This window comes from Euleptes europaea, chromosome 1 (assembly GCF_029931775.1).
Source record: "Euleptes europaea isolate rEulEur1 chromosome 1, rEulEur1.hap1, whole genome shotgun sequence".
Classification (NCBI taxonomy): Eukaryota; Metazoa; Chordata; class Lepidosauria; order Squamata; family Sphaerodactylidae; genus Euleptes; species Euleptes europaea.
Genome location: NC_079312.1, coordinates 169,240,933 through 169,267,011, shown reverse-complemented (window position 1 = coordinate 169,267,011; position 26,079 = coordinate 169,240,933). Strand labels below are relative to the sequence as shown.

General features: G+C 47.8%; 1 protein-coding gene across 1 annotated transcript in view; it reads left to right on the top strand.

Annotated features, from left to right (window-relative positions):
• Nucleotides 1–26,079, top strand: part of LRP1 (LDL receptor related protein 1) — a 400,693-nt gene that overhangs the window by 270,641 nt on the left and 103,973 nt on the right. The window contains exons 21-31 of the mRNA XM_056867046.1: nucleotides 2,353–2,520; nucleotides 4,866–5,048; nucleotides 8,242–8,442; nucleotides 10,297–10,542; nucleotides 12,494–12,691; nucleotides 16,383–16,587; nucleotides 17,058–17,222; nucleotides 19,740–19,984; nucleotides 22,263–22,394; nucleotides 23,392–23,619; nucleotides 24,396–24,570. Of these exons, the coding sequence (XP_056723024.1) occupies nucleotides 2,353–2,520; nucleotides 4,866–5,048; nucleotides 8,242–8,442; nucleotides 10,297–10,542; nucleotides 12,494–12,691; nucleotides 16,383–16,587; nucleotides 17,058–17,222; nucleotides 19,740–19,984; nucleotides 22,263–22,394; nucleotides 23,392–23,619; nucleotides 24,396–24,570 (2,146 nt within the window). The remainder of the gene's footprint in view (nucleotides 1–2,352; nucleotides 2,521–4,865; nucleotides 5,049–8,241; nucleotides 8,443–10,296; nucleotides 10,543–12,493; nucleotides 12,692–16,382; nucleotides 16,588–17,057; nucleotides 17,223–19,739; nucleotides 19,985–22,262; nucleotides 22,395–23,391; nucleotides 23,620–24,395; nucleotides 24,571–26,079) is intronic.

Here is a 26,079-nt window from a genome sequence, read left to right as displayed (position 1 = left end):
ACATTGCCCATCTTTGACACATGCCTGCTTTCTCCTTTTCATGTTGGATTTCTTTTGTTGCCTTGACCTTTTCTGGGGGGTGATGGTGCTGATTTTGTGTGTGCATGTATGTGTATGTGGGGTGTGTGAGTTCACTCTGCCCACTCTCCTGTCTTCTCTGGTTGGTTTCTGTGTTTCAGAAAAGGATTGTGGGGATGGCTCTGACGAAAAGAATTGTCCAAAAGCTACCGGTTAGTGCATAGATCAACATGCACCACAATTCCTCAGTTTCTGTTCCCTAAAACACCTGCCCTTTTTTCCTGCACAGTTCCAGCGACTGGTCAAAACAAATCAAAACCAGCCTGTTCTTGATTTTTTTCTGGCCCTTCATAATGCCACTGTTGGATGCACCAGCCCTGGAGCCTTTCTGGGTCGTGCTTTTCTATTGAAACGGCATCATTCGCATCAGTAAAAGTGGAATTAGAGTCACTCGCAGTACGTGATGTCTTTGCAACATTAGCTCAAGCTGCAGCTGCTCCTTGATTCCTGATCGGCTTGTGCAGCCAGATTCTTAAGCATATTTACTCCGAAGTAGGTCCCAATTTGTGAAATTTACAACACAGTCCTTAGCAGGGTGACATTCTTCTAAATCCGTTAACATAAGGGGCCTTAAAAGGGTGTAACTCTGCTTGGGCTTACGCTGGCAGTCTCAGATTTGCGGAGGATGTGCTCAGACACTCACATGGACAACCTCTGTAGATTCCCAAAGTTGTGTTTAGAAGGGGTAGGAATGTGAGGACTTCTATGCGTGGCTGTTTCCCTTGCGGTCACCCCGCCAATGACTTTGTTTTGATTATGCATGCTGTTTCTGACCATCAGTGGTCGCCTTGCTTTCCCCCTGCGTTTCCCTGCATTTTGCCCGTGTTTTCAAGTTTGAGATTAAACAGGTCCCCGAAAACACGTGTAAAATGCTGGGAAATGCAGGGGGAGAGCGAGGCGACCTCTGACAGTCGGAAACGGCATGCATAATCAAAACAAAGTCCCGAGGTCTTCGGAGGGATGACGGTGAGTGAAACAGCCATGCGTAAAAGACCTGAATTGTCTCACATGAAAGGTTTTGGTCTTCTGGACAGGGATTGGGGGCTGCTTCTCATAAAACATACAAATGATAGCCAGGCCATAAGCAGTAATGAAAATAAAGTCCTAAACATTTTTGCTAATCCAGGTCCTAAGCATTTTTGCTAAGAAGCAGTCTCCATGAGTTGGATCCAGACTAAATTTTCCATGAATGGAAGAGGTAATTTCCGCTAATTCCTCCTTCCTGTTGCAGATGCCTGATTTGCCTCTCAGTTCTGTTCCCGGGGATCCCCTGTCCCCTAGAAGCTGCTGTAGCCTGAGAGGAAGAGGCAGGAAAGTTGTGTTCGGCTTGCGGAAGTACCTTACATCAGTGGAAAACTTACTCTGGGTCCAACCCTTTGCTGTCAGTGTGACTTGCTTCTGAGTAAGCGGGTTTAGGATTGCAGCTTTTAAGAGATTCTAAAGAAACCACTCATGTATTCCGTGCACTGTTTTTATGTGGAAGGACATATCCATGTCTAACTGGAGTGTTCAGTACATAATGGTGCCAATTCTAGCGAGTCCCCATAGCTCAGCTGGCAACTGCTTTGTGCGCTCCTCCCTGTGCCAGACTTTGGAGTGCAAACTGTAATGAGAGAAGCAGGAACGGGGATTTAAGTTACTAGAATTGAGTAGTATTGTTGGTCTCTGGGTTTGATATGCAGAGAAAAAACTCTGATAATGCCAGAGTAAATAGCAAAAACTTGATTCAGCTCACAGCCTTATGAAGATAAAGATTTCTGAAAACTGAGCCCCATAAACGTTGAAAACAGTGTCAGCATCCTGACACTGGTCAGAACTGGTCTGGTCAGAACTGTGCATAGGCACATGAATGCATGCACGCATAAGTGCGCATCATTTAATTACTCAGTTATTACAGATCTCAAAGCCCGCTAGAGTGATAGTTCCCCTCTTGCGTTCCCCATTTCCCCATGGTGCATGAGGTGATCTATGCAGTTTCTGTGTTTCCATTTTTCATTATTATTATTTTACTTCTTTAGTTGCTTTTTTCAGTTGCTCTTGGGACAAGGGGGAGCATGTTTGGCTGGACTGTGCATGGGGCGGGAAGATGGCATTAAGTCAGGCTTGCGGGGATATCCTGCGCCCTTCTGAGCAGATGACAAAATGAATGCATTCCACCTGCTTGTCACCTGCGGGGGGGATTTAGCCCCCCAAGTGGCTTAAAGAGCCATGGGGTGGTAACATCTGTTCCGACGGGCTCAGCCATCTCTGATCCCTTCTTCCTCCCTCTTCCAGACAACGACTGCGGGGACAACAGCGACGAAGCCGGCTGCAGCCATTCCTGCTCCAGCAACCAGTTCAAATGCAACAGCGGGCGCTGCATCCCCGTCCACTGGACTTGTGACGGGGATAACGACTGCGGAGACTACAGCGACGAGACCCACGCTAACTGCACCAATCAGGGTGAGGGTGCGAGGAGCGCGGAGTGATTTGTGCTGTACTCACGGAGATCCCAGGTCGAAATTCGGCATCCGAAAAATTGAGAATTCGCTGCTCAAAGCAAGCTGTCTAAATTAATACTGCCAGCTGTTGGTATAAAATATCCCCCCCCCCAAACGCAACATTCTTTGGTGTGTCTTCTTGTGCAGTCCCGCATGGGAAACTGTCATGTTCATGGAGGAGAGGGCTATCCATGGCTACTAATCAAAACGGATACTAGTCATGATACATACCTATTCTCTCCAGGATCAAAGGAGCATGCCTATAGGTGCTGTGGAATGCAGGCAGGAAATGCTGCTGCAGTCGTCTCTTTTTGTGGGCTTTCCAGAGGCACTTGATTGGCCACTGTGTGAACAGACTGCTGGAATTGATATCCATTTCAAACTCGTTCCAGTTGTGGAATTCCCTGCCCCAGGGTGTGATGATGGCTTCCAGCTTGGAAGGCTTGAAGAGAGGAGTGGACATGTTCATGGAGGAGAGGGGTATCCATGGCTAGTAGTCAAAACGGATACTAATCATGATGCACACCTATTCTCTCCAGGATCAGAGGAGCATGCCTATTATCTTAGGTTCTGAGGAACACAGGCAGGACAATGCTGCTGCAGTTGTCTTGTTTGTGGGCTTCCTAGAGGCACCTGGCTGGCCACTGTGTGAACAGACTGCTGGATTTGATGGGCCTTGGTCTGATCCAGCATGGCTTTTATATTCTTACGTTCTTAAACTCCACATGCGCAGGCCAGCTTACGCATGTGCAGTTTCCACATGTGTCTGCACAGATGAACTGATGAACAGTAGTTACAGGTAAGCGCAACCCTGTTTTAGAGGGATTTTTGAAGGAAGGGGAGTTGTAGAATTTAAAATTTTCTTAAGAAGGAGCTGCATAGTGGTTAGGAAGGAGGTAAAAATGAGTTAGGGGCAATTTGGTTCCATATCTGGGATTATGGAAACACAAATAGAAACTCCTTGGGTGAGAGAGGCAACTCCTGGAAACAATGCCTTTCATGGACATAAGAACATAAGAAAAGCCCTGCTGGATCAGACCAAGGCCCATCAAGTCCAGCAGTCTGTTCACACAGTGGCCAACCAGGTGCCCCTGGGAAGCCCACAAGACAATAACGGTGTGCTTTGAAATGTGTGTGTGTGTGTGAGAGAGAGAGAGAGCATTTAGACATTTGCAAGCTGAACTTCTCCCAAACACAAACGTTGCACTGGGTGCTGCGTTTGGCTTACCACATTTGTTTGCTGCTTCAGAATGGGCAATGCTTTTGGCTCAGCCAACAGAAAACAGATTTCCCCAAAGTTCCAAAGGTGGGACTAGGGACAACAATTCCCTCTATGAGCACACTCCTTTTGCTTTTAAATTAAAACTGTGTTAAGACCTTCCATCTTTAAGGGTATCAAAAGCTCCACACTAGAAGGCAGAATTTTGTTTGGTATTTATTCTGTGAGAGCCAGTGTTGTGAAGTGGTTAAGAACGGCAGACTCTAATCTGGAGAACCCGGTTTGATTTCCCCACTCCTCCACGTGATGCCTGCTGGGTGACCTTGGGCCAGTCACAGTTCTCTTTGAACTCTCTCAGCCCGCTCGGAGGCAGGCAATGGCAAACCACCTCTGAACGTCTCTTGCCTTGAAAACCCTATGGGGGGGGTCGCCATTAGTCGGCTGTGACTTGACGCCACTGTCCACTGCGATTTAATCTGCTAAATTCCTCTCCCCCACCCCCACACATAAGCCCCCATCAGTGTCTTCTTACTCCCACTTCTTGTAATTAAGTAATGGTAGTCAATCAGGGTAAACCTCTTTCGTCTTTTATACTTAGTTGTTTCACTTGTCGTCACTCCTCCGATGACTTCAAGTCTTTGTTTTGAGTGTGCATGCTGTTTCTGACCGTCAGGGGTCGCCTCGCTCTCCCCCTGCATTTCCCCGCGTTTTCCCCGTGTTTTCAAATTTGAGATAAAACAGGTCCTTGAAAACGCTGGCAAATGCAGGTGGAGAGCGAGGCGACAGCTGACGGTTGGAAACAGCATGCGTAATCCAAACAAAGACCCAAAGTCGTCGGAGGGGCGATCGCGAGGGAAACAGCCATGCATAAAAGACCTTTGAGTGCTATCAGAAAAGTGGTATATCAATATTATTTTAAAGCTCAATAAAATGTGGATCCTCCATCCAGTTTCTGTGGTCTTGAGGTGGAACCTCCTCCCCAGAATCCAATTCTAGCCGCTTGGCTTCTCGTCCAAAGGCAGCATTAGTGGTATCCAGACCTAAGCGCCCGCTCTGACTTGGCTAACTTGCTGCCGTTTCCTTCCCAGCCACGCGCCCGCCCGGGGGCTGCCACGCAGACGAGTTCCAGTGCCGGCTAGACGCCCTCTGCATCCCCATGCGCTGGCGCTGCGACGGCGACACAGACTGCATGGACTCCAGTGACGAGAAGAACTGCGAGGGAGTCACCCACGCCTGTGATCCTAACGTGAAATTTGGCTGCAAGGATTCTGGTAATTGGATTGTGTTGCGCGGTAGGGGCGGAGATAAAACCAGATTGCCTGGGGGGGTGCCCAGGCCGTTCTACAGTGACGGTTTGGGTGTACTGTTCCAGCACTGGAACCTCAGCAGTCTATGCAGCTGATGTGTGGCCTTTGGGGGCCTCATGGCTGGTTTTCTGCCATGGGCATGGGTTGTCCCAGGGAAAGAGGAGCCTGTTTTTTTCCAGGAGATCTTTTGTACTCTCAGATTTTGTTGCTATTATGGGGTAGGTAGACTGGGCCCTAGGGATGTGTCTGGCTAACTGAGGTTTTCCCCCTGTCCAGCACAAATCTGCTTTGAAACCATGTAGTAATTCATCAGTGTGGGGCAAGGCATATCTTGGTAAGCTACATGTTCCCCATATGGTCCCCTTTATGCTTGAACATCTTTAGATGAGTCCCTGGTCTGTATTCCCTAACCATCAGAATAGTTACATGCATTTCTTAAATCTCTTTATTTTAAGTTTATTTTATAATAGCAACAACAACAAAATAAAAATACAACAACGGTAGGTTAAACATCGTACAGATGAGATATATTTCAATGGTTCCAATATATGTTCCAATATTATACATCAGTACTTTTTACAGAAATTGTTCCATTTGTTGTATTCAGTTAGCAGAACTTAATAAATGCAAATCGTACGATAGTTTCGTGGTTATCGTTTACATTGTGATGCCCCCTTCTCCACATATTCTACAAAAGGCAGCCATCTATTTAAAAAGTTTGTAGAGTAAGATAAGTTATTTGCTACTTTGAGTTGTGAAGATATTCTTATCTAAAATTAAAAGGTTCCACGCGTTCTCATACCACTGCCCAGTAGAAGGCATCTTTGCTTTTTTCCAATATGAAGCAATCAGAAATTTTGCTGCCAGTAGCAGTATTGAAATCAGTTCCCTTTTTTGGGTTGAGAGTTGTATATCAATTTTTTTCTAGTAGGACAATTAAGGCATCATGAGGGACTTTGTATTGCGTGATTAATTCTATCTCTCGCAAGAATAGTTACATGTTTAACAGTTACGTTGAGTGCTGCCACTCACGCACACCTGTGATGTAAATTGGGCAGCGATATACAACATCACAATTTACACTCACGATAACTGTTACCACTTGATCTATGGACAATGGAATCTGGAACAAAATGAGAGGGGTCAGAAGCCATAAATGCTTTTTTTTGTTGCTCTCAGTCCCTGATTTTTGTGATTTAGGCGTGCGGTTAGGAATCCATGGTGATAAGGGGATACCGAGCAGGGGCTCATCTAAAGCTCTTAAAGCATAAGAGAGACCAGTCAGTAATTTATTTATACGGCACATAACCAGTCATTTACAGACTAGAATCGTCAACGTCTGAAATCCCCTCATAAAATCCCCTCATGGAACAATCTTACTCGTTAAGATTTATATTTTAGTAAGCTGACTCACCTCAGTTTCCTGTCTGCGTTGCCCTTCTCTTCCATCTTGAGTCTCCTTTGGGGAGAAAAGATGGGATATAAATTCCCAAATTAAAAATAACTTCCCTCACAGAAACTGTACTGCATATATTATGACAGTCCCCCCCATCCCCAAGGAGTTGGAATGTTTGTGAACCTTCTGTGTCATCAAACTACATCTCAACCAAGCACGTTTGGGAGTTTACGCTGTCACAGCAACAACAAGCTTTAGATGCCTGTTTTAGTACCTCGGGATGGTGTTATCCATATTTAGGTTGAATTTTCTAACAGAGCTGTTCCTCAGTGGAACAGGCTTCCTCAGGAGGTGGTGAGCTCTCCTTCCCTGGAGGTTTTTAAGCAGAGGCTAGATGGCCATCTGTCAGCAATGCTGATTCTGTGACCTTAGGCGGATCATGAGGGCATCTTGGCCATCTTCTGGGCATGGAGTAGGGGTCACTGGGGGTTTGTGGTGGGGGGAGGTAGCTGTGAATTTCCTGCATTGTGCAGGGTGTTGGACTAGATGACCCTGGTGGTCCCTTCCAGCTCTTCGATTCTAGGATTCTATCTTCAAACAGTGTAGAAAAGGGCAAGAGTCCAGTAGCATCTTAAAGACTAACAAAAATATTTTCTGGTAGGGCAGGGGTCTCAAAACTGCGGCTCCAGAGCCGCATGCGGCTCTTTGGCCCATTGAGTGCGGCTCGCCGAACTTGGTTCGGAGCCCCTGCTCTTGCGCCCGCTCGCGCCGACAGCCGGGCTGCGGAGCCGGCGCACCTGAGGGAGAGAGAGCGGGCGTGCTGTCTCTCCCCCCCCCCCCCGCCGTGGAGAATGGCCAGGTCCCCCTTTCCCTTGCCCTCAATGGTTGGGGGGCTAAAGCCTCCCCTCCCCTCTAGCCGTGTGATTGCTGGGCGGGCGGCTCAGTGGTTCCTGCCCCCCCTGCCTATCAGCTGTTGGGCGGGGCGGGCTTCCTTTGGTAGACCTGGCCTCCGTCTGAGTCCCATTAGGAGGCCATGTCTACCCACTGGCTTTCTTGGCGGTAGACCTGGACTCCGAGGAGGGGGGAAAAGTCCCCCTTCAGAGGCCAGGTCTACCAATTGGCTTCTAAGGGCCTCCGGAGGCCAGGTCTACTGCCAAGAAAGCCAATGGGTAGACCTGGCCTCCCAATGGGACTCAGCCAGAGGCCAGGTCTACCAATAGGCTTTTATGGAGGTAGACCAGGCCTCCAGATGAGGACTCCGGACGGGGAGGGGGAAATGGCAGGGACTTACAATTTAATGTTTATCAATAAATAAGATCACTATTAAGTATTATATCAAGTTTTATTCAGTGTACCTATAGTTTAATTAAGACTTAAAACTTTAATTAAAGTTTATTAAGTTAATAAACAGTGTACCTACCTATATAGTTTAAGTTTAAGAAATTTGGCTCTCAAAAGAAATCTCAATCACTGTACTGTTGATATTTGGCTCTTTTGACTAATGAGTTTGCTGACCCCTGTGGTAGGGGATGAGCTTTCGTGAGCCACAGCTCACTTCTTCAGATCTGGAAAGCTCATACCCTACCAGAAAATATTTTTGTTAGTCTTTAAGGTGCTACTGGACTCTTGCCCTTTTCTACTACTGCAGACAGACTAACACGGCTACCCACTGTGAATTATCTTCAAACAGTGTATTTTGCCAGATTTGTTTCCCTCTCTGCTGTTTCTTATGCTGCTTTCCTTGCCTCTCTCTCCTTGTAGCCCGGTGTATCAGCAAGGCCTGGGTGTGTGACGGGGACAGCGATTGTGAGGACAACTCCGACGAGGAGAACTGCGAGTCGCTGGTGTGCAAGCCGCCGTCGCACACCTGCGCCAACAACACGTCGATCTGCCTTCCTCCCGAGAAGCTGTGCGACGGCAACAATGACTGCGGGGATGGCTCTGATGAAGGGAAGCTTTGTGGTGAGTGCAGGACGTAGGGCGGTGGACTTCTCTGGATCTGACTCCAAACTGAAGCCCTTCGCCAAAATTACAAAGTGCATTAAAGAGCTCGATTGTAACAGCACTACTTTCTGTGCTCGCCGCGTTTGTTCATCTAAGTTTTTTAGAATACCACCACATGGTTTGACCACTTATACTTATTATTTGACAACTCCTCGTCTTTCTAGAGCCGGTTTAGCTGGACTGCATGCTAACCCCTCTATGGTCATGCAGGGCAGAATTTTGAATGCAACATACCCAGACGGGACCTGTCCTTGCTCTTCTGGATCTATTGATTCACTAGCTCATGCCCTTTTGCAATGCCGCTTTTATGAGGAACTTAGATCACGTTATATCTCTCCCCTTTTAACGTATAAATCTAATGCCTCTGTGTCTGTCATAATGCCTTTTTTATTAAGTGACAGGGATTCCAAGGCTACATTGTGAGTGGCAAGATTTATTTCAGTCCTTATATCCCTCAAACATTAGATTTAAAATTACGCTGCTCAAGATCAATGGATCAAGGAGCTTCTATCTAAGGGATAAAGGAAAGGATCTGACTCCATTTCTGGCTCAAGAACACAACAGTCTCAGGGAGCCAGTGAAACCGACTTTCATTGCATTCTCTCTTTGTGTGTTTGTAGGAAAACACAGCTCCTCTGTAATGTGCTTGTTTGCAGAAGTGGAGTTGGATGGCGATTTTTGTTAGTTAACTGGTATAGTTCATAGGAAGAGCTAGCGTGATGTAGTGGTTTCAGACTAGAATCTGGAAAACCCAGATCTGAATCCCCACTCTGCCATGGAAACTTGCTGGGTGCTCTTGGGTCAGTCACACATTCTCAGTCTTGACCCTGGAAAGTATTTGGATGAGAGACCTCCAAGGAATGCCAGGGTTGCTGCACAGAGGCAGGCAATGGCAAACCATCTCTTAACGTATCTTGCCTTGCAAACCCTATGGTCAAACATAAGGCCTGTGGGCTGGATCCAGCCCCTTGAGAGCTCTTATTTAGTGTCAAAAGCTCGCTCCAGATCTATAAGGGTATATTTTTTAACTAAAGGGTATATTTTTCAACTAAATCAGCTAAGATCAAGCAATGGTCTTGAGGGGTGAAGCCCTTCCTAAAACCGATTTGTTCATCTCCTAAAATGTTTTTTGAGGTTATCCATTCCTCCAATTTAAGATATAAATATGAAGTATATAATTTCCCCACTGAAGAGAGGAGACTTATAGGGCAGTAATTAGCTGGCTCTGCCTTGGGGCCAGCATGGTGTAGTGGTTAAGAGCAATGGTTTGGAGCGGTGGACTCTGATCTGGAGAACTGGGTTTGATTCCCCACTCCTCCACATGAGCGGCAGAGGCTAGTCTGATGACCTGGGTTGGTTTCCCCACTCCTCCACATGAAGCCAGCTGGGTGACCTTGGGCCAGTCACGGTTCTCTCCAAACTCAGCCCCACCTACCTCACAGGGTGTCTGTTGTGGGGAGGGGAAGGGAAGGTGATTGTAAGCTGGTTTGAGTCTCCCTTAAGTGGTAGAGGAAGTCGGTGTATAAAAACCAATTCTTCTTCTTTCTTGAAAATTGGCACTATGATGGAATGTTTCCAGATTTTTGGGGGGCGTTGGCGTTGTGAATCATACAGTTAAATAAATGGAAGATTCTCATGCTGGGAGTTCAGATTTCTGTGTTTCTAGAGTGGTCGTGAGGTCTGTTAGTTAACAGCGGTCCAAAACCTCAGATCTCAGAGTCTAGTTGTTTCCCTTAAGCGGCGACCGTGTACAACTTGAGCACATGGATAGATTTCCGCCACTGACTCTCTGCAGTGTCTCCTCTCCTACAGACCTGTGCTCTCTGAGCAATGGGGGCTGCAGCCACAACTGCACGGTCGCACCGGGGGAAGGCATTGCGTGTTCTTGCCCGTTGGGCATGGAGCTGGGCGCGGATAACAAGACCTGCCAGATCCAGAGCTACTGCGCCAAACACCTGAAGTGCAGCCAGAAGTGTGAGCAGGACAAATACAACGTGAAGTGTTCTTGCTATGAGGGGTGGATGCTGGAGCCGGATGGCGAGAGCTGCCGCAGTATGGGTGAGTAGTAGTAGTAAATTTATTTGTATGCGGCCGTAGGCCTTCACAAAACACCATCCACAAAGTAGCACATTGTAAAAAAAAAAACATGTTACACACCACAGGGGTTGTGCTCTAGAAGGTCTTGGGAAGACGTTGTCTTCCTTTGAGCATCTGCAGAATGAAATTTTTGACAAAACCTCCCTTCCTGCCCCTCTTCTCTCCAAGTTTCTCTTGGATCAACACAGAACTGATTCAAAACAGATTCCAAGTTCCTAAAAAGAGGGAAAGAAACAGATTGTTGGGTTTCAGGGAGAAACTGGGTAAGAGGAATTTAAGAGAATTCCCCTTCACAGCGCTGCCCAGGACCCTTCATACATGCTTTATATTCAGGAAGGGTATCAGATCTGACCAGAGCTTTTTTTTTTTTCCTTTTTGGGAAGCTAAATGGAAAATGGAGAATGAAACGTGATGGGCAGAGAGCAAAGTTAGCCTTTTCCAGCTGCCAAGAAACACAGCGGTGTTCCTGTCCTTTAGGGACTCACCCTCCTTCTGCAGGGTTGCAGTTGGCGGGCTGCTCTGTTCCCCGTGCCCTCCAGGAGGGCCAGAATTGGGGGCAGGGGGCAGATTTTGAAACGATGCGTGCTCGTCGCTTGCAGAGAGGCCTTTCTTGGTCTTGTGCTGAAGAATGAGGCACAGAGAGGGTTCTGGTCGATTGACCGTGGGAAGCATCGTTCATACAGGAGCAGGAAAATGAATGGGGGAAGGAGAGGGAGCTTATGGTCTGTTTCAGTATAAGGTAAAGGTCCCCTGTGCAAGCACCGGGTCATTCCTGACCCATGGGGTGACATCACATCCCGACGTTTCCTAGACAGGCTTTGTTTACGGGGTGGTTTGCCAGTGCCTTTCCCGGTCATCTTCCCTTTACCCCCAGCAAACTGGGTACTCATTTTACCGACCTCGGAGGGATGGAAGGCTGAGCCAACCTTGAGCCGGGTACCTGAAACCGACTTCTGTTGGGATCGAACTCAGGTCGCTAGCAGAGCTTGGACTGCAGGACTGCAGTTTACCACTCTGTACCACGGGGCTCCTTCTGTTTCAGTATAGCAGTTATTAAACTCTATTGTTATATAATGGCAACAGCAAGCCAAGGGGCTTGCGATGAAGGAGAGGAGTCAATGATTCAGATATTTTGTTTCCCCACCTAATTCTCCAGAGTATTATAAGCTATCAGGGACTTGAGTCAGCTAATTTCACAATTTCCTCTCCCCTTTTTTTTGTTTTGTTACTTTAACCAACTCTATATTCCATGCTTTTTGGGATGCTTATTATACTATTGTCCAGGGGAGGGTGTATGTCTTTCGGTTTATGTCTTATTTAGATTTAAATCCTGCTCTCTATTCCAGCCGAAGCCGGGCTCACAGCGGGTAACAACCATTTACAAAGCCATATCATTCTGCATAGCAGGGGACTCCTCTGCTTTGTCTGCAAGTGGGCCCTACTTTGCTTCTTTCCTGATTGGCACAGGGGCCCGGCGCTTGGGTCATATTAACATTTGGCACGAGAGAGGGCTGAGCAGAGCAAGGCAAATTCCAGGGCCAGAGAAACAAGCAGGCTGTAAGACTGGAATTTACTATAGGGTTGCCAACCTCCAGGTACTAGCTGGAGATCTCCTGCTATTACAACTGATCTCCAGTCGATAGAGATCAGTTTGCCTGGAGAAAATGGCTGCTTTGGCAGTTGGACTCTATGGCCTTGAAGTCCCACCCCTCCCCAAACCCCGCCCTCCTCAGGCTCTGCCCCAAAAACCTCCCACCGGTGGTGAAGAGGGACCTGGCAACCCTAACAGCCCTTTCTTGTATTAGTTTTTGGAACACACAGGATTGCTGTCAGGACACGCCTTTGTGCTCGAAGTCCCGTGAAAGTGCGATCGTGGGGGGCAGTCATAATGCATCTCTTTCTCGTTTTCCAGACCCCTTTAAGCCTTTCATCATCTTCTCCAACCGCCACGAGATCCGGCGTATCGACCTGCACAAGGGAGATTACAGCGTCCTGGTGCCAGGCTTGCGGAATACCATCGCTCTGGACTTCCACCTCAATCAGAGCTCCCTCTACTGGACTGATGTGGTGGAGGACAAGATATACCGGGGGAAGCTTCACGAGAATGGGGGTGAGCGTTCATGATGACCACAGTGTTGGGATAGAAAGGAGCCATGCTGTTTTTCCTCCGCATTCTTTTGGAGGGGACACAACACCTTCTTCTTTGAGTGGGGCTTGCTATTGTCTATAGAGGGCATGCTTTTGCTTGATTCCTCCTTGTTCTCCTGCCAATATATGCAGCCAAGAAGACGGATGGAAATTATCCCTCCACAGTCTCAGTCGCCATTTCAAATTCTAAGGGTAAATGCTTTAATCGAGACCACATAAGGTAACTTCCCCACTTTTACACATGAAGCCAGCTGGGTGACCTTGGGCAAGTCACAGCTCTCTTAGGGCTCTCTCAGCCCCACCGACCTCACAGGGTGTCTGTTGTGGGGAGGGGAAGGGAAGGTGATTGTAAGCTGGTTTGATTCCTCCTTAAGTGGTACAGAAAGTTGGCATATAAAAACCAACTCTTCTTCTTCTATGTGGCATATAAATACACATTACTATATCCCTTTGAAGTTGCAGTATTTCAATATTTCTGTTTTCATGGCATGCCTCCATATTATGACCCAGTTGTCGGCTCATCGAGGACAGGCATTGCGGACTTGTTCATAATTTATTTATGGGTTGAAATACTTACATACTGCCTTCCCTTGTGGCTCAAGGTGACTCATGTGTCACAGTCAAACACATTTACCATTTAAAACACATATATTAAAACCCCAGATACCCCCTCCCCTGAATAAGATGCCTGCAGTTTAGACCCTGTGGAAAACCCTGGAGAATAAAATGGCCGTGCAGTGGTTCCTGAAGAATTCTAACTGGCTCTCCCCTCGCCTCCTCAGGGAGCCTGTTCCACTGAGTGGGAGCTAGGATGGGAAGGGAGAGGGCTGTGGATGAGAAAAAGTAGACCGCCTTAAGTGGGGGAACAGTCAGTAGATGGCGGCCTGAAGTCCATGTAGTTGTTGCATGGCATAGAATAGAATCATAGAGTTGGAAGGGACCACCAGGGTCATCTAGTCCAACCCCCTGCACAGTGCAGGAAATTCACAACTACCTCCCACACACACACCTCCAGTGACCCCTACTCCATGCCCAGAAGATGGCCAAGATGCCCTCATGATCTGCCTAAGGTCATAGAATCAGCATGGCTGACAGATGTCCATCCAGCCTTTTCTTAAAAACCTACAGGGAAGGAATGCTCACCACCTCCTGAGGAAGCCTGTTGCACTGAGGAACTGCCCTAACTGTTAGAAAATTCTTCCTAATGTCTGGATGGAAACTCTTTTGATTTAATTTCAACCCGTTGGTTCAGGTCCGACCTTCTGAGGCAGCAGAAAACAACTCGGCGCCATCCTCTATATGGCAGCCCTTCAGGTACTTAACAGATAGATATCAGCGGCATCTGTATTCCATGCATCCCAACCACAACCCGGTCCTCAGAGCAAAAAATAAAAGAGGTTGCTTGTGTTCCCAGAAGCCCAACTTGTAAGGGTCAGATTCTTTAAAAAATACAAAAGAAGAGAGGAGACAAATGGCTGTATCAGCACCCCAGTGCTAAAAGCCGATTTTGTGGCATGTGGTATATCTCGCAACAGGCAGGTTCTTGGAGTGCTCTCCAAGTTAAATAAATAAATTAGGTAATAGGCTGAGCCCCAGTGGCGAAGAACAAATGCTCTCAGGGGATGATTAGATTAGCATTTCTAATCTGTGCGCGGTAATAGGCAGCCGGTTAACTAGAGACGCAGCAGGGCTTCAGTTTCAATCCCGTTCAATGAGACATTATCCTCAAACAAGGCAGACAAGTGTTACTAAATATATGGCGACAAGGTAGGGTTCTTTCTAATTGGAAACCCTCTCAAAGGAACGCCGACCATCTACATCTACATCCTTAAATCCTTTGGAACTGACAGTCAAAAGCTCCCTGTAAATCCCAAATAAATGATATCTCAAAGACATTCTTCATAAAATACCGCCCAACGCAACCCTGTCTTGCTGTGGAATATAGACAAGAAAAGGTTGATAAGCTGATGGTGCTGGTTCTGTCCCCTGTTCCCATGTATCCATCATCTTTCAACCCAAGAGCCAGCATGGAGTAGAGGTTAAGAGCAGTGGTTTGGAGCGGTGGACTCAGAGCTGGAGAACTGGCTTGGATTCCCCACTCCTCCACATGAGCAGTGGAGGCTAATCTGGAGAACCGGGCTGGTTTCTCCACCCCTACACACGAAGCCAGCTGGGTGACCTTGGTCTAGTCACAGTTCTCTTAGAGCTCTCTCAGCCCCACCTACCTCACAGGGCGTCTATTGAGGGGAGGGGAAGGGAAGGTGATTGTAAACCGGTTTGATTCTCCCTTAAGTGGTAGACAAAGTTGGCATATAAAAACCACTTTTCTTCTTCTTCAATTCAGTTCCAAGAAGACCCACAGAAGAGTCATTACAATTCCATTACATCCATTACCCCTCAGTATCCAATAGCATCAGCCAAAAAATAGGCAGTTGCCCCATTTGGTATTCTCTAGGACAGGCCCAGAGGGAGAAGAAGAAGAGTTGGTTTTTATATGCTGACTTTCTCTGCCACTTAAGGAAGACTCAAACTGGCTTACAATCTCCTTCCCCTCCTCTTTCCACAATAGACAACTTGTGAGGTAGGTGGGGCTGAGAGAGTTCGAGAGAACTGTGACTAGCCCAAGATCACCCAGCTGGCTTCCTGTGGAGGAGTGGGGAAACCAACCAAGTTCACCAGATTAGCGGCCGCCGCTCATGTGGAGGGGTGGAGAATCAAACCCGGTTCACCAGATTAGAGTCCACCGCTGCAAACCACGGCTCTTGACCACTACCCCACGCTGGTTCTCTCCCAGCCTTCTGAGTGGCTGTCCTCTTGATATTGGCTATCCTCTTGATGTTGGGTGCATCTGAAGTTATCAAGTCCACACAGTCTTTTTTTTGTGGGGGGAAGAAAGTGCCATCAAGTCAGAGCTGACGCATGGTGATCTTGTAGGGTGTTCAAGGCAAGAGATGTTCAGAGGAGGTTTGCCATTGCCTGCCTCCGCGTGGGCTGAGAGGGTTCTGAGAGAACTGTGACTGGCCCAAGGTCACCCAGCAAGCTTCATGTGGAGGAGTGGGGGAATTGAACCTGGTTCTCCAGATTAGAGTCTGTTTTGGGCTCTCTGGGAGGGGGACTGGGAAATGAGGAGGAGCACGAGGGAGAGAAATTCCTTAGTGTCAGTTCTTCCCTGGCTACTCTCCTCTCTGTATCTCTCGCATCCTAAGCAGCAGCATTCGGTCCTCTGCAAATGATACCTCCTTTCTTTTAAATGTTGATCATTATGTGGGCGTTAATTAGCATCCCCGCCGCTTTCCTAATGGTAATTACAGCCTTCCAGCTGCCTCGACAGCCAGCTGAGCCTAACCCGATTAAGGGCCTCGAAAAGGTTGGTGATTCCAGATAGATGGAGACCCCGGGACATCTCTGGGTCTGGCTTACAATCACTACACTCTGCTCATCTCTTGTCTTGAAAAACCCCATGAGGGGAAACTTAATGGGGTCGCCATGAGTCTGTTGTGATTCAGTGGCCAACTTTAAAGAGGCTTGGGTAGGTCTTGGTAGGCATGGCCCAGAGGCTGTTGGTGGAGTTTGGCTTTCACCATTATTATAGAGGCTGCCTGGATGAGAATGATAACTGTTGACGTCACCTATTTCTGTTCTCTTCCTCACAGCCCTGACTAGCTTTGAGGTGGTGATCCAGTATGGGCTGGCCACCCCGGAAGGACTCGCTGTAGACTGGATCGCTGGCAACATCTACTGGGTTGAAAGCAACCTGGACCAGATTGAGGTGGCCAAACTGGATGGGACCATGAGGAGTACCCTGCTGGCCGGTGACATCGAGCATCCCCGTGCCATTGCCTTGGACCCACGAGACGGGTATGGTATTGAAGGGAAGAGGCTGAGAAGCTCCGCTATTATCCTTTGGGCAGAGTGGACAAAAAGAGCAGCCTCAATTTCTCCCTTCTTGGCTGTTGATTCTTGTTCTGTTGTAGGTTAGCTGCGTGACCTTTCTGGGATTACTATAGATCAGGGGTGTCAAATATAAGGCCCGGGGGACAGATGTGGCCCCTTGAGAGCTCTTATCTGGCCCATGAGCCAGCCGAGGCAGCCACCCTCCCCACTCTCGATATGGTCTGATCTGTCGTGCACTAAATACTTTCGTTTAGCCGTAGTTGCATATTCTGCTACTTCATTTGCCCGTTCAGCTGCATCTGGATGATCGTCTGCTTTCCATTTTTCTTGCGCACTCCACTCTTGCCGCTGCCACCATGTTCTTAAATGCTTCGTTATATATTTTTGGTATGGAGTCTTTCTTGACAATATGTGTGTGTACCCTTTTCTCCCAGGATACTTTTCTGGACTGACTGGGATGCCAGCCTGCCCCGCATTGAAGCAGCTTCCATGAGTGGTGAGGGGCGACGTGTCATCCACAAGGAAACTGGCTCAGGTGGCTGGCCTAACGGACTCACTGTTGACTACCTGGAGAAGCGCATTTTGTGGATTGATGCCAGGTTGGTAGTGGAGCTGCAGTAGATATTTGACCACGAATGTAGGGAAATGAGGAAATCCCTCAGATACTTACAAGGCAGAGTCAAAATGGACAAACCCCCCTATCACACTGAACGGCTGGCACAATTTAGCTATAAATATAAGAACTTTTTGAACCAAAAGAAATCACAGTATAATAGAACACAATGGGAAGAACTGGCTATATCCATTGCTAACAAAAATGATAAAAAAAATTGGGAGCTGATTGCCTGTGGTACAAGATCTATAAGTTTTTATTTTTATAGAGTGTGTGTATGTGTGTGGGGAGGTACAAATTCCAAAAAAACATGCAATAGATTTACCTTTAAAAAAAAAAAAAAATCAATTTGCTTCCTTTTTCTTCTTTTGGCTGCTGCTGCTTCCTTCATGCATTAAGTATATAGCTAATATAATAATACTAAATTTCATTGTAGTCACAGACCAGAAAATATCAAGGTACAGATTTTGTGCTACAAATCTAACAGCTTAAAATCTTATGTTTTCAAAAATTTCTGGCAAAATAGGTAAAATTCTATGTAAAACAATATAAAAGAATATAAAGCTTAGATCTGTAATTCTTTGTCATTACCAGCAATCCTTTTCTTGCTTCAGGCTTTGACCACATACCGTATATACTCGCGTGGAGCCGAGTTTTTCAGCCCCAAAAATGGGCTGAAAAAGCCAGCCTCGGCTTATACGCGGGTCAATACGGGGGGGAGGGAGGAGGGAGGGGGAAAACTTACCGCCGCTGCCGGGCCCGTGCCGCTTCCTGCCGCCGGGAGCGGCCTTGGGCAGCCTCCTGCAGCCGCAGGATGGCTGCCCTGGCCCTTCCCGCCCCCCCTGCCATTTTTCCCGGGCGGGAGGGGCCTTGGGCAGCCTCCTGCAGCCGCAGGATGGCTGCCCCGGCCCTTCCCGCCCCCCCCTGCCATTTTTCCCGGGCGGGAGGGGCCTTGGGCAGCCTCCTGCAGCCGCAGGATGGCTGCCCCGGCCCTTCCCGCCCCCCCCTGCCATTTTTCCCGGGTGGGAGGGGCCTTGGGCAGCCTCCTGCAGCCGCAGGATGGCTGCCCCGGCCCTTCCCGCCCCCCGCCGCCATTTTTCCCGGGCGGGAGGGGCCTTGGGCAGCCTCCTGCAGCCGCAGGATGGCTGCCCCGGCCCTTCCCACCCCCCGCCGCCATTTTTCCCGGGCGGGAGGGGCCTTGGGCAGCCTCCTGCAGCCGCAGGAAGGCTGCCCAGGCCCCCCCGGGCCGCGCCGCCGCCGGACCCTCACCGCTGGAGAGCCCTGTCAGGTAAGCCTGCGCGCCGGGGGGAGGGGTTATAAGCCGACCCTCGGCTTATACGCGGGTGCCTAATTTTCCCCCATTTTTGGGGAGAAAGTAGGCACCTCGGCTTATACGCGGGTCGGCTTATACATGGGTATATACGGTAAGCTCAAAATTTGGCCACTTATTCGAAATAATGGGATCATCAATTAATAGCTTTTCCAGCCATAGCCTCTCTGAGCATTCCAGGAGTTTAGCTAGTGAAGGAAAAACAAACTTAGCCCACAATCCGCTGTAGTATGTAGGTAATATCGTATCTTAACCTATCAGGGATCAAGTAGTGAGCAGGATGGTGCTACAGTATTACATAGACAATCAGCTGTTGTGATAAAAGTGGGGGCAAAAGAGCAATCAGGACAAGGAAAACGAATAAGCAAATATTTTCCCAAGGAGCACAACCCCCTCCCCGATGGAAGCATTTTTTTTTCTGGTACTGCTAGAAATATTTTCAGTAAAATATGCGTTGTTTTGGGCTCAGTTCTTGTTTGAAGGGCCATTGTTTGAGGGTACGAGGGTAAATATTCTGGTACATAGAAATAAAGATTATGAGAAGGGGCTAGAGAAATCCTCAGCATTGCATATATGTCCCCCTGGCTGACATATTTCACAAGGGCTGAAGGGCTGACATATTTCACAATCTTCAAGTACTTGAAGGGCTGACATATAGAGGATGGTGTGGAGTTGTTTTCTGTTGCCCCAGAAGGCATTCCCTTGATCCACCAAGGCAGTAACTTTATCGTGGCAAGGTACATAGGCTTGTTGGGATATGTGTGATGATGTCACTTCCGGGTTCACATTGGAGGTGATGTCATGCAGTCAGAGCAACAGTGATTTTCACCTCATTTTTTTAATCAGGTGGGAGGTCTACTACTTTAGCAGGAGACCTCGCATCCCTAATGCCTACCCATGCCTAGTTCCTACCTATTCCTCCTTCTTCTTTTTCTCCTCCTCCTCCTCCTTCTCCTCCTTTCTCTCTCTCTCTCTCTCTCTCTCTCTCTCTCTCTCTCTCTCTCTCTCTGCTCAGCTGCATCCATTGTCATAGATCTGCCATTCCACTCTTGCCTTACACCCCTTTAGATGCGCACAGATTCTTGCGGTCGCTTGCTTTTTCTGCGCCGGTTCCTTTGTCTAACCCCCTGGCTGCCGCCAAAGACACATTGACATATCCCCTTTCCTCCACAGGTCCGACGCCATCTATTCTGCCCTCTATGACGGCTCGGGCCACATCGAGGTGCTGCGCGGGCACGAATACCTGTCGCACCCATTTGCCGTCACACTGTACGGCGGCGAGGTGTACTGGACCGACTGGCGCACGAACACCCTGGCCAAGGCCAACAAGTGGACTGGCCACAATGTCACGGTCGTGCAGAGAACTAACACGCAGCCCTTCGACTTGCAGGTCTATCATCCCTCTCGCCAGCCTTTAGGTGAGACACGGCTGTGGGCAGGGAGAAAGGGGAAGGGAGCACCCCAGAGGATTGTGGGGAGGCTGAAGCTGTGCTCTTTTCTACAGTTTTTCCTATCTTTTCTGTCTCCGTTGTTCTTCTGTGGTACACTGGCACCTGTGGATAAGAAGACAATCAAAGGGTCAAAAGTGTGTGTGGGGGGAAACATCCATTGTCTTAACAGCCATACATGGTGCCTGCTGTGCTTTAGGGAACGATACGCAATTGAGACATCTGCCCATTGCCTCAAATTTTGATAGCAGGCAAAACTGATCCTCTGGGATTTGAGCCACTCTCTGGCAGAGGATCTTGTCTGCCCAAGAAACATTTTTAACCCAGTTGAGAACCCAGTTGAGAAAGAATCCTGAATAAATAAAGCCCTGTTGCTGTAAATGAGTGAATGAAAGTGCAACAGGAAGAGAGTCAGGCAAGGAAACAGGCAGGGTCTAGTGGCATTAAGAAAAAGGTAATGGTCCCCCGTGCAAGCACGGGGTCATTCCTGACCAATGGGGTGACGTTACATCCCAACGTTTACTAGGCAGACTTTGTTTACCCCCTTTACCCCCAGCAAGCTGGGTGCTCATTTTACCGACCTCGGAAGGATGGAAGGCCGAGTCAACCTTGAGCCGGCTACATGAAACTGATTTCCTTCGGGATCGAACTCAGGTCATGAACAGGGCTTGGACTGTAGTACTGCACTTTACCACTTTGTGCCACGAGGCTCCTAGAGGCATTACCCCTTGATAAACCCCAGATGTCTTAAAGGTGCAGGCAGAGTCTCTCAGCCTAGGTACCTTCTCATGGAACATTGAGCAAATGCAGTTGCACAACACTTAAAATTCTTTTCAGCTGGGCACTTCAAAACATGATGGCACAACCATGTGAGGATTGCAACATGTGAATCAGAGGCTATTTATGCAGGGTCGATTTTCATGCTCGCTCAAAGCTCCTTTTTTAAATCCGACCTTTAAAATGCCTATTCACATTCCCGATGCAAGAGGAGAAAGTCAAACAAATTCCACTCCCCCACTCAACTGCTCCTTCGTTTCTTCATTTGCATAGCCATTAGCAATCATCGTTTGCATAGCAAACCGCCACTGTGATTTTGCATGCTTCCTTGAGGGGATTCTTCGAGGCGGGGACGGTCGTGTTAAAGGGGCTCTTAAGAAATGCAAAGCAGGTATGCACCGGCTTCCCAGTGACTTCTGGAATGATGGTTCAGCATGAAGAACTCTAAAAAAAAAATACGCGGGGCACTTCAGCCTGGAATGTGCTGCTAATTAGGAAGCATAAACGGCCAGACTGATTCAGACTGGTCCTTCTCACTGGTGATTTGGGAATTCCTGTTGTAGGCTGTCCCTGACCTGGATGGTCCAGGCTAGCCCGATCTCATCAGATCTCAGAAGCTAAGCAAGGTTGGCCTGGGTTAGTACTTGGATGGGAGACCATCAAGGAAAACCAGGGTTGCCACGCAGAGGCAGGTGATGGCAAACCGACTCTAAACATCTGTTGCCTTGAAAACCCTTCGGAGTCTCCATAAATCAGCTTGATGGCACTTTCCACCACCACCATTGCAGGCTGTAGATTTGACCTTTTTCTCTTACCTTCTGTGTCGCTGCAATGAATTCCTCCCTCCATGGTCTGCAGGACAGGGTTAGAGGGGGAAAAAATCTAGTGCCATTTATGCAGGTTCAATTTTGATGCTCGCTCAAAGCTGCTTTTTAAAATCTGCCCTTTAAAATGCCTATTCACTGTCCAGAAGCAAGAGGAGAAAGCCAAACAAATTCCCCCACCCCCACTCGCCTGCTCCTTCATTCCTTTGTTTGCATAGCCATTAGCAATGATCGCTTGCATAGCTAAGCAGCTGAGATTTTTCATGGACAGTTCAGTGAATGCTTCGATGCGGGGGGCGCGGAGCAAATACAAAAGGTCGCGTTAAAGGGGCTCTTAAGAAATGCGAAGCAGGTGTGCACTGGAATGATGGTTCAGCGTGAAGAAATAAAAAAAAATATGTGGGGCACTTCAGCTTGGAACACGCTGCTAATTACCAAGCATAAACGGCTTAGGTCTGGACTGACCAGCTAGATAGGAATCCAAATCTCCCTTTCCCATGTGGCTTTGTGTCACCTCTCCAATTGCTCCTGTGACTATTGTGAGGTAAAGCTGCGCTTCTTCTCCTCTCTTCAGAATAGTTCTGTGTATTCCCAGCTTTGGGAAGACCTTAACCTGTTTTCTTTCTTGCTTTTGTTTGTGGTTCCAGCTCCCAACCCCTGCGAGGCCAATGGAGGCAAAGGCCGCTGCTCTCACCTCTGCCTCATCAATTACAATCGGACCTTCTCCTGCGCCTGCCCTCACCTCACGAAGCTCGACAAGGACAACACCACGTGCTACGGTAAATGAGAGGGGAGAGTTCCTGAGTTCCAGAGTATACTTATACAGAAGACAGAAAGAGCTCCCTCTGTGGGTGGGGCCATGGCTCAGTGGTAGAGCCTCTGCTTGGCATGCAGAAGGTCCCAGGTCCAATCCCCGGCATCTCCAGTTAAAGGGGCTTGGCAGGTAGGTGATGTGAAAGACCCCTGCCTGAGACCCTGGAGAGCCACTGCCGGTATGAGTAGACGATACTGACTTTGATGGACCGAGGGTCTGATTCAGTGTAAGGCAGCTTCATGTGTTCAAGAGAACAATGTGATTTGGGACAACATTGTGGTGACATGACCTCGGGTCATGTGGGAAGCAAAGAGTTGGCTGGCTCGTTTCCCATCCTTCTCATCTTCCATTTGTATATTTGCTTAGACAGTTTCTACATCTTGTAGGAATATGCATCCCAAATTCCCAGTTTGAGGAAGAGACCTGCAGGACTGTGGTCTTTGAGGATCACATGCATCAAATGAGGAATAAAAAACCTGGGGCCCGATTCAGATTGGGACTGGGGCGTAGGGGGGTGGAGAGATTTCAGCCTCCCTCCCATACCATTTTTCTGACCCAAAACAACCCCAGGGGTTGTGTAGTCACCTTCTTGGGGGACTGCACATGCACTGTGTAGCACTGCCCCAACTCATGAGAAAACATATAATCTAATTTAGCCCTCAGAGCTCAAACAAACAGTTTTTTAAAAAAGCTAATTTGATAGGCATACAAAAACTACAGTTTCCATGGTTCTTTGAGGGAGCCCCAGTTTCAAACCGATTTAAATCTCCCAGATGAATTGTCCTTTACTCGGCTTTTTCACCTATTCACAGTTCAGATGGTTTGGGTTACCCGTGGACATTCGCCACACAACCAGCCTAGAATCTTGATGTCCTCATCTCCGGTAACCCGTTCTGAATCTGTGGAAACCTTATTGGCACGAGTTTCCATCATGCCTTCCTGGCCTCTGTCCCTTTATCTAGAATTTAGGAAGTTCCTGCTCTACGCCCGCCAGATGGAGATACGGGGAGTTGACATTGACAACCCTTACTACAATTACATCATCTCTTTCACGGTGCCTGATATTGACAACGTCACTGTGGTTGACTACGATGCCGTGGAGCGGCGAATCTACTGGTCCGATGTCCGCACACAAACCATCAAGAGGGCCTTCATCAACGGAACTGGCGTGGAAACCGTTGTGTCTGCAGGTGGGCCTTCTTTCCCTTTCTTCTTCCCTTCTCCCCTTTTACCTTGCAGAGCTTTGAGATGGGTCAGCCAGACCGAACTAGAAACCACCAGGGAATTTGTAAACCTTCCCCCAAATTCCACAGGGGGCATTCTTTGTGGTTTTATCCCAGATTTCTTCACTTCACTTCTTGATGGCTTCATGATGACGTTTAATAATATACTTATAGTGGTGTCCTGAGATCTAGCGTGGTGTAGTGGTTAAGGTGTCGGACTAGGTTCAGGTCCCCTCTCGCGCCATGGAAGCTTGCTGGGTGACCTTGGGCCAGTCACACACCCTCAGCCCTAACCCTGGCTAGTATTTGGATGGGAGACCTCCAAGGAATACTGGGGTTGTGACGAGGAGGCAGGCAATGGCAAACCACCTCCAAACGTCTCTTGCCTTGAAAACTTTACAGGATTGCCTTAAGCCAGCTGTGACTTGACGGCAAAAAAAAAGTGGTATTATAAACAGAGTTGACTTCAGTGGATTTTGAACAGTGTAATTCTGTGTAGGGTGGCACTCTTAATGCTAACCAGATCAGAAGAAAGAAGTTTTTTAAGCCTTGGGAATTTTGTCCCCCTGGTCCTCCCCTCTTGTGGCCCTGGTGCTGTTAGATTTTACCATTGTGCTAGGTGAATTCATAGTTCTTGTCATTTGCTCTGCTAGCTACATTAATCCAGGGACATCTTCCATCTCTTACGAGGCTTTTATCTGTCTCCTCTCCTTGATCAACTTTCCACCTTCTTTGCCCAGTAGACTTACCCAATGCCCATGGCCTAGCTGTGGACTGGATCTCCAGGAACCTTTTCTGGACCAGCTATGATGCTAACAAGAAGCAGATCAATGTTGCCCGGCTGGATGGTTCATTTAAGAACGCCGTGATTCAAGGACTGGACAAGCCCCATTGCCTGGTTGTGCATCCTCTCAAAGGGTAAGACTAGAGCAACATGGGACAATGGCTCAAAGTGAAAAGTGGGAGAGATCTTGGGTAGCACTCTTCCATCTCCTGGGATTATTTTTTTTTTTTTGCACACCCTAAAAAGAAGATGGAGGAGGGGGACAATAGTAAATCATGAGGATGGTGATGAAAACAAGTAGCCCTTGAGGGATTTCTTAAAGGCCAGAAGAGATCTAATTGAGTGGCTGGCAGCCGGTAGTACATTCCAGGCACAGGGAACCAATAAAGAACAATGGGCACAAATGAATGAAAGAAAGCTGTGTTTTAAAAAGAAAAAAAAGAAAAACAACCTGAAGAATGTAGTGGATTAAAATGAAGAGGAATATAGTGAAAGTGAAAATGAGAGGTATAAGGGAAGAAAGGAACCCATGCTCTTAAAAGTAAATAAAATATTTAACCTTCAATTAGATGACGAAAAAATGGGATGGTCACTGAAGAGAAAATAACGCGAATTTTTTTTTTTATTATTTCCAAGCTGAGAAAATAAGCTCATCTGATCATCTCAGTTCCTGTTGCTAAATTCTTCCTTCGGTCACACCCTTTCATAATTATTTTCTGTCAGCTCTTTGCCAAGATGAAAGTCAGCAAAGAGGATTGCCAGGACCTGCCATCTCTAACAGCAGATATTTCATTCAGTACTATAAATACAAAAGGCAGTCTTTTTCTGCCATGTATAGGGTTGCCAACCTCCAGGTACTAGCTGGAGATTTCCTGCTATTACAACTGATCTCCAGCCAATAGAGTTCAGTTCACCTGGAGAAAATGGCCACTTTGGCTATTGGACTCTATGGCATTGAAGTCCCTCCCCTCCCCAAACCCCGCCCTCCTCAGGCTCCGCCATAAAAATCTCCTGCTGGTGGCAGGGACCTGGCAACCCTAGCCATGTAGCATATTTATTCTATGTATTAAAATGTATATATGATAATGCTTTCCCACGTAATAATGTAGCACACAGTAATAAAAAAGACAATACTATTGGTTACTAGGGTTGCCAACTTCCAGGTACTAGCTGGAGGTCTCCTGCTATTACAACTGATTTCCAGCCGAAAGAGATCAGTTCACTTGGGGAAAAAGGCTGCTTTGGCCATTGGACTCTATGGCATTGAAGTCCCTCCCCTCCCCAAACCCTGCCCTCTTCAGGCTCTGCCCCAAAAACCTCCCGCCGATGGCAAAAAGGGACCTGGCAACCCTATTGGTTACACTGAATTTCTGTTTTGACTGTGTTAGGGGTGAGCAGGAGGTAGGCCATGACCTATATTTACGATTTAAAAACCCCCACAAACCCACACTCCTTATTCAGACGTTTTCCTGTGACCATAAAGGATTGCCGCTGTGAATCTACTTTGAAAAGCTGGCAGAACATCAAGGATTGTAATTTCTCTGTCCCATCTTAAACGCTCCTGTAGAGGCTCATTAAGACTTACAATCGGACCGTTATCTTTCCAGGGTTTAGGGGGTAGGTGGGTTGATCTAGTTTCACAG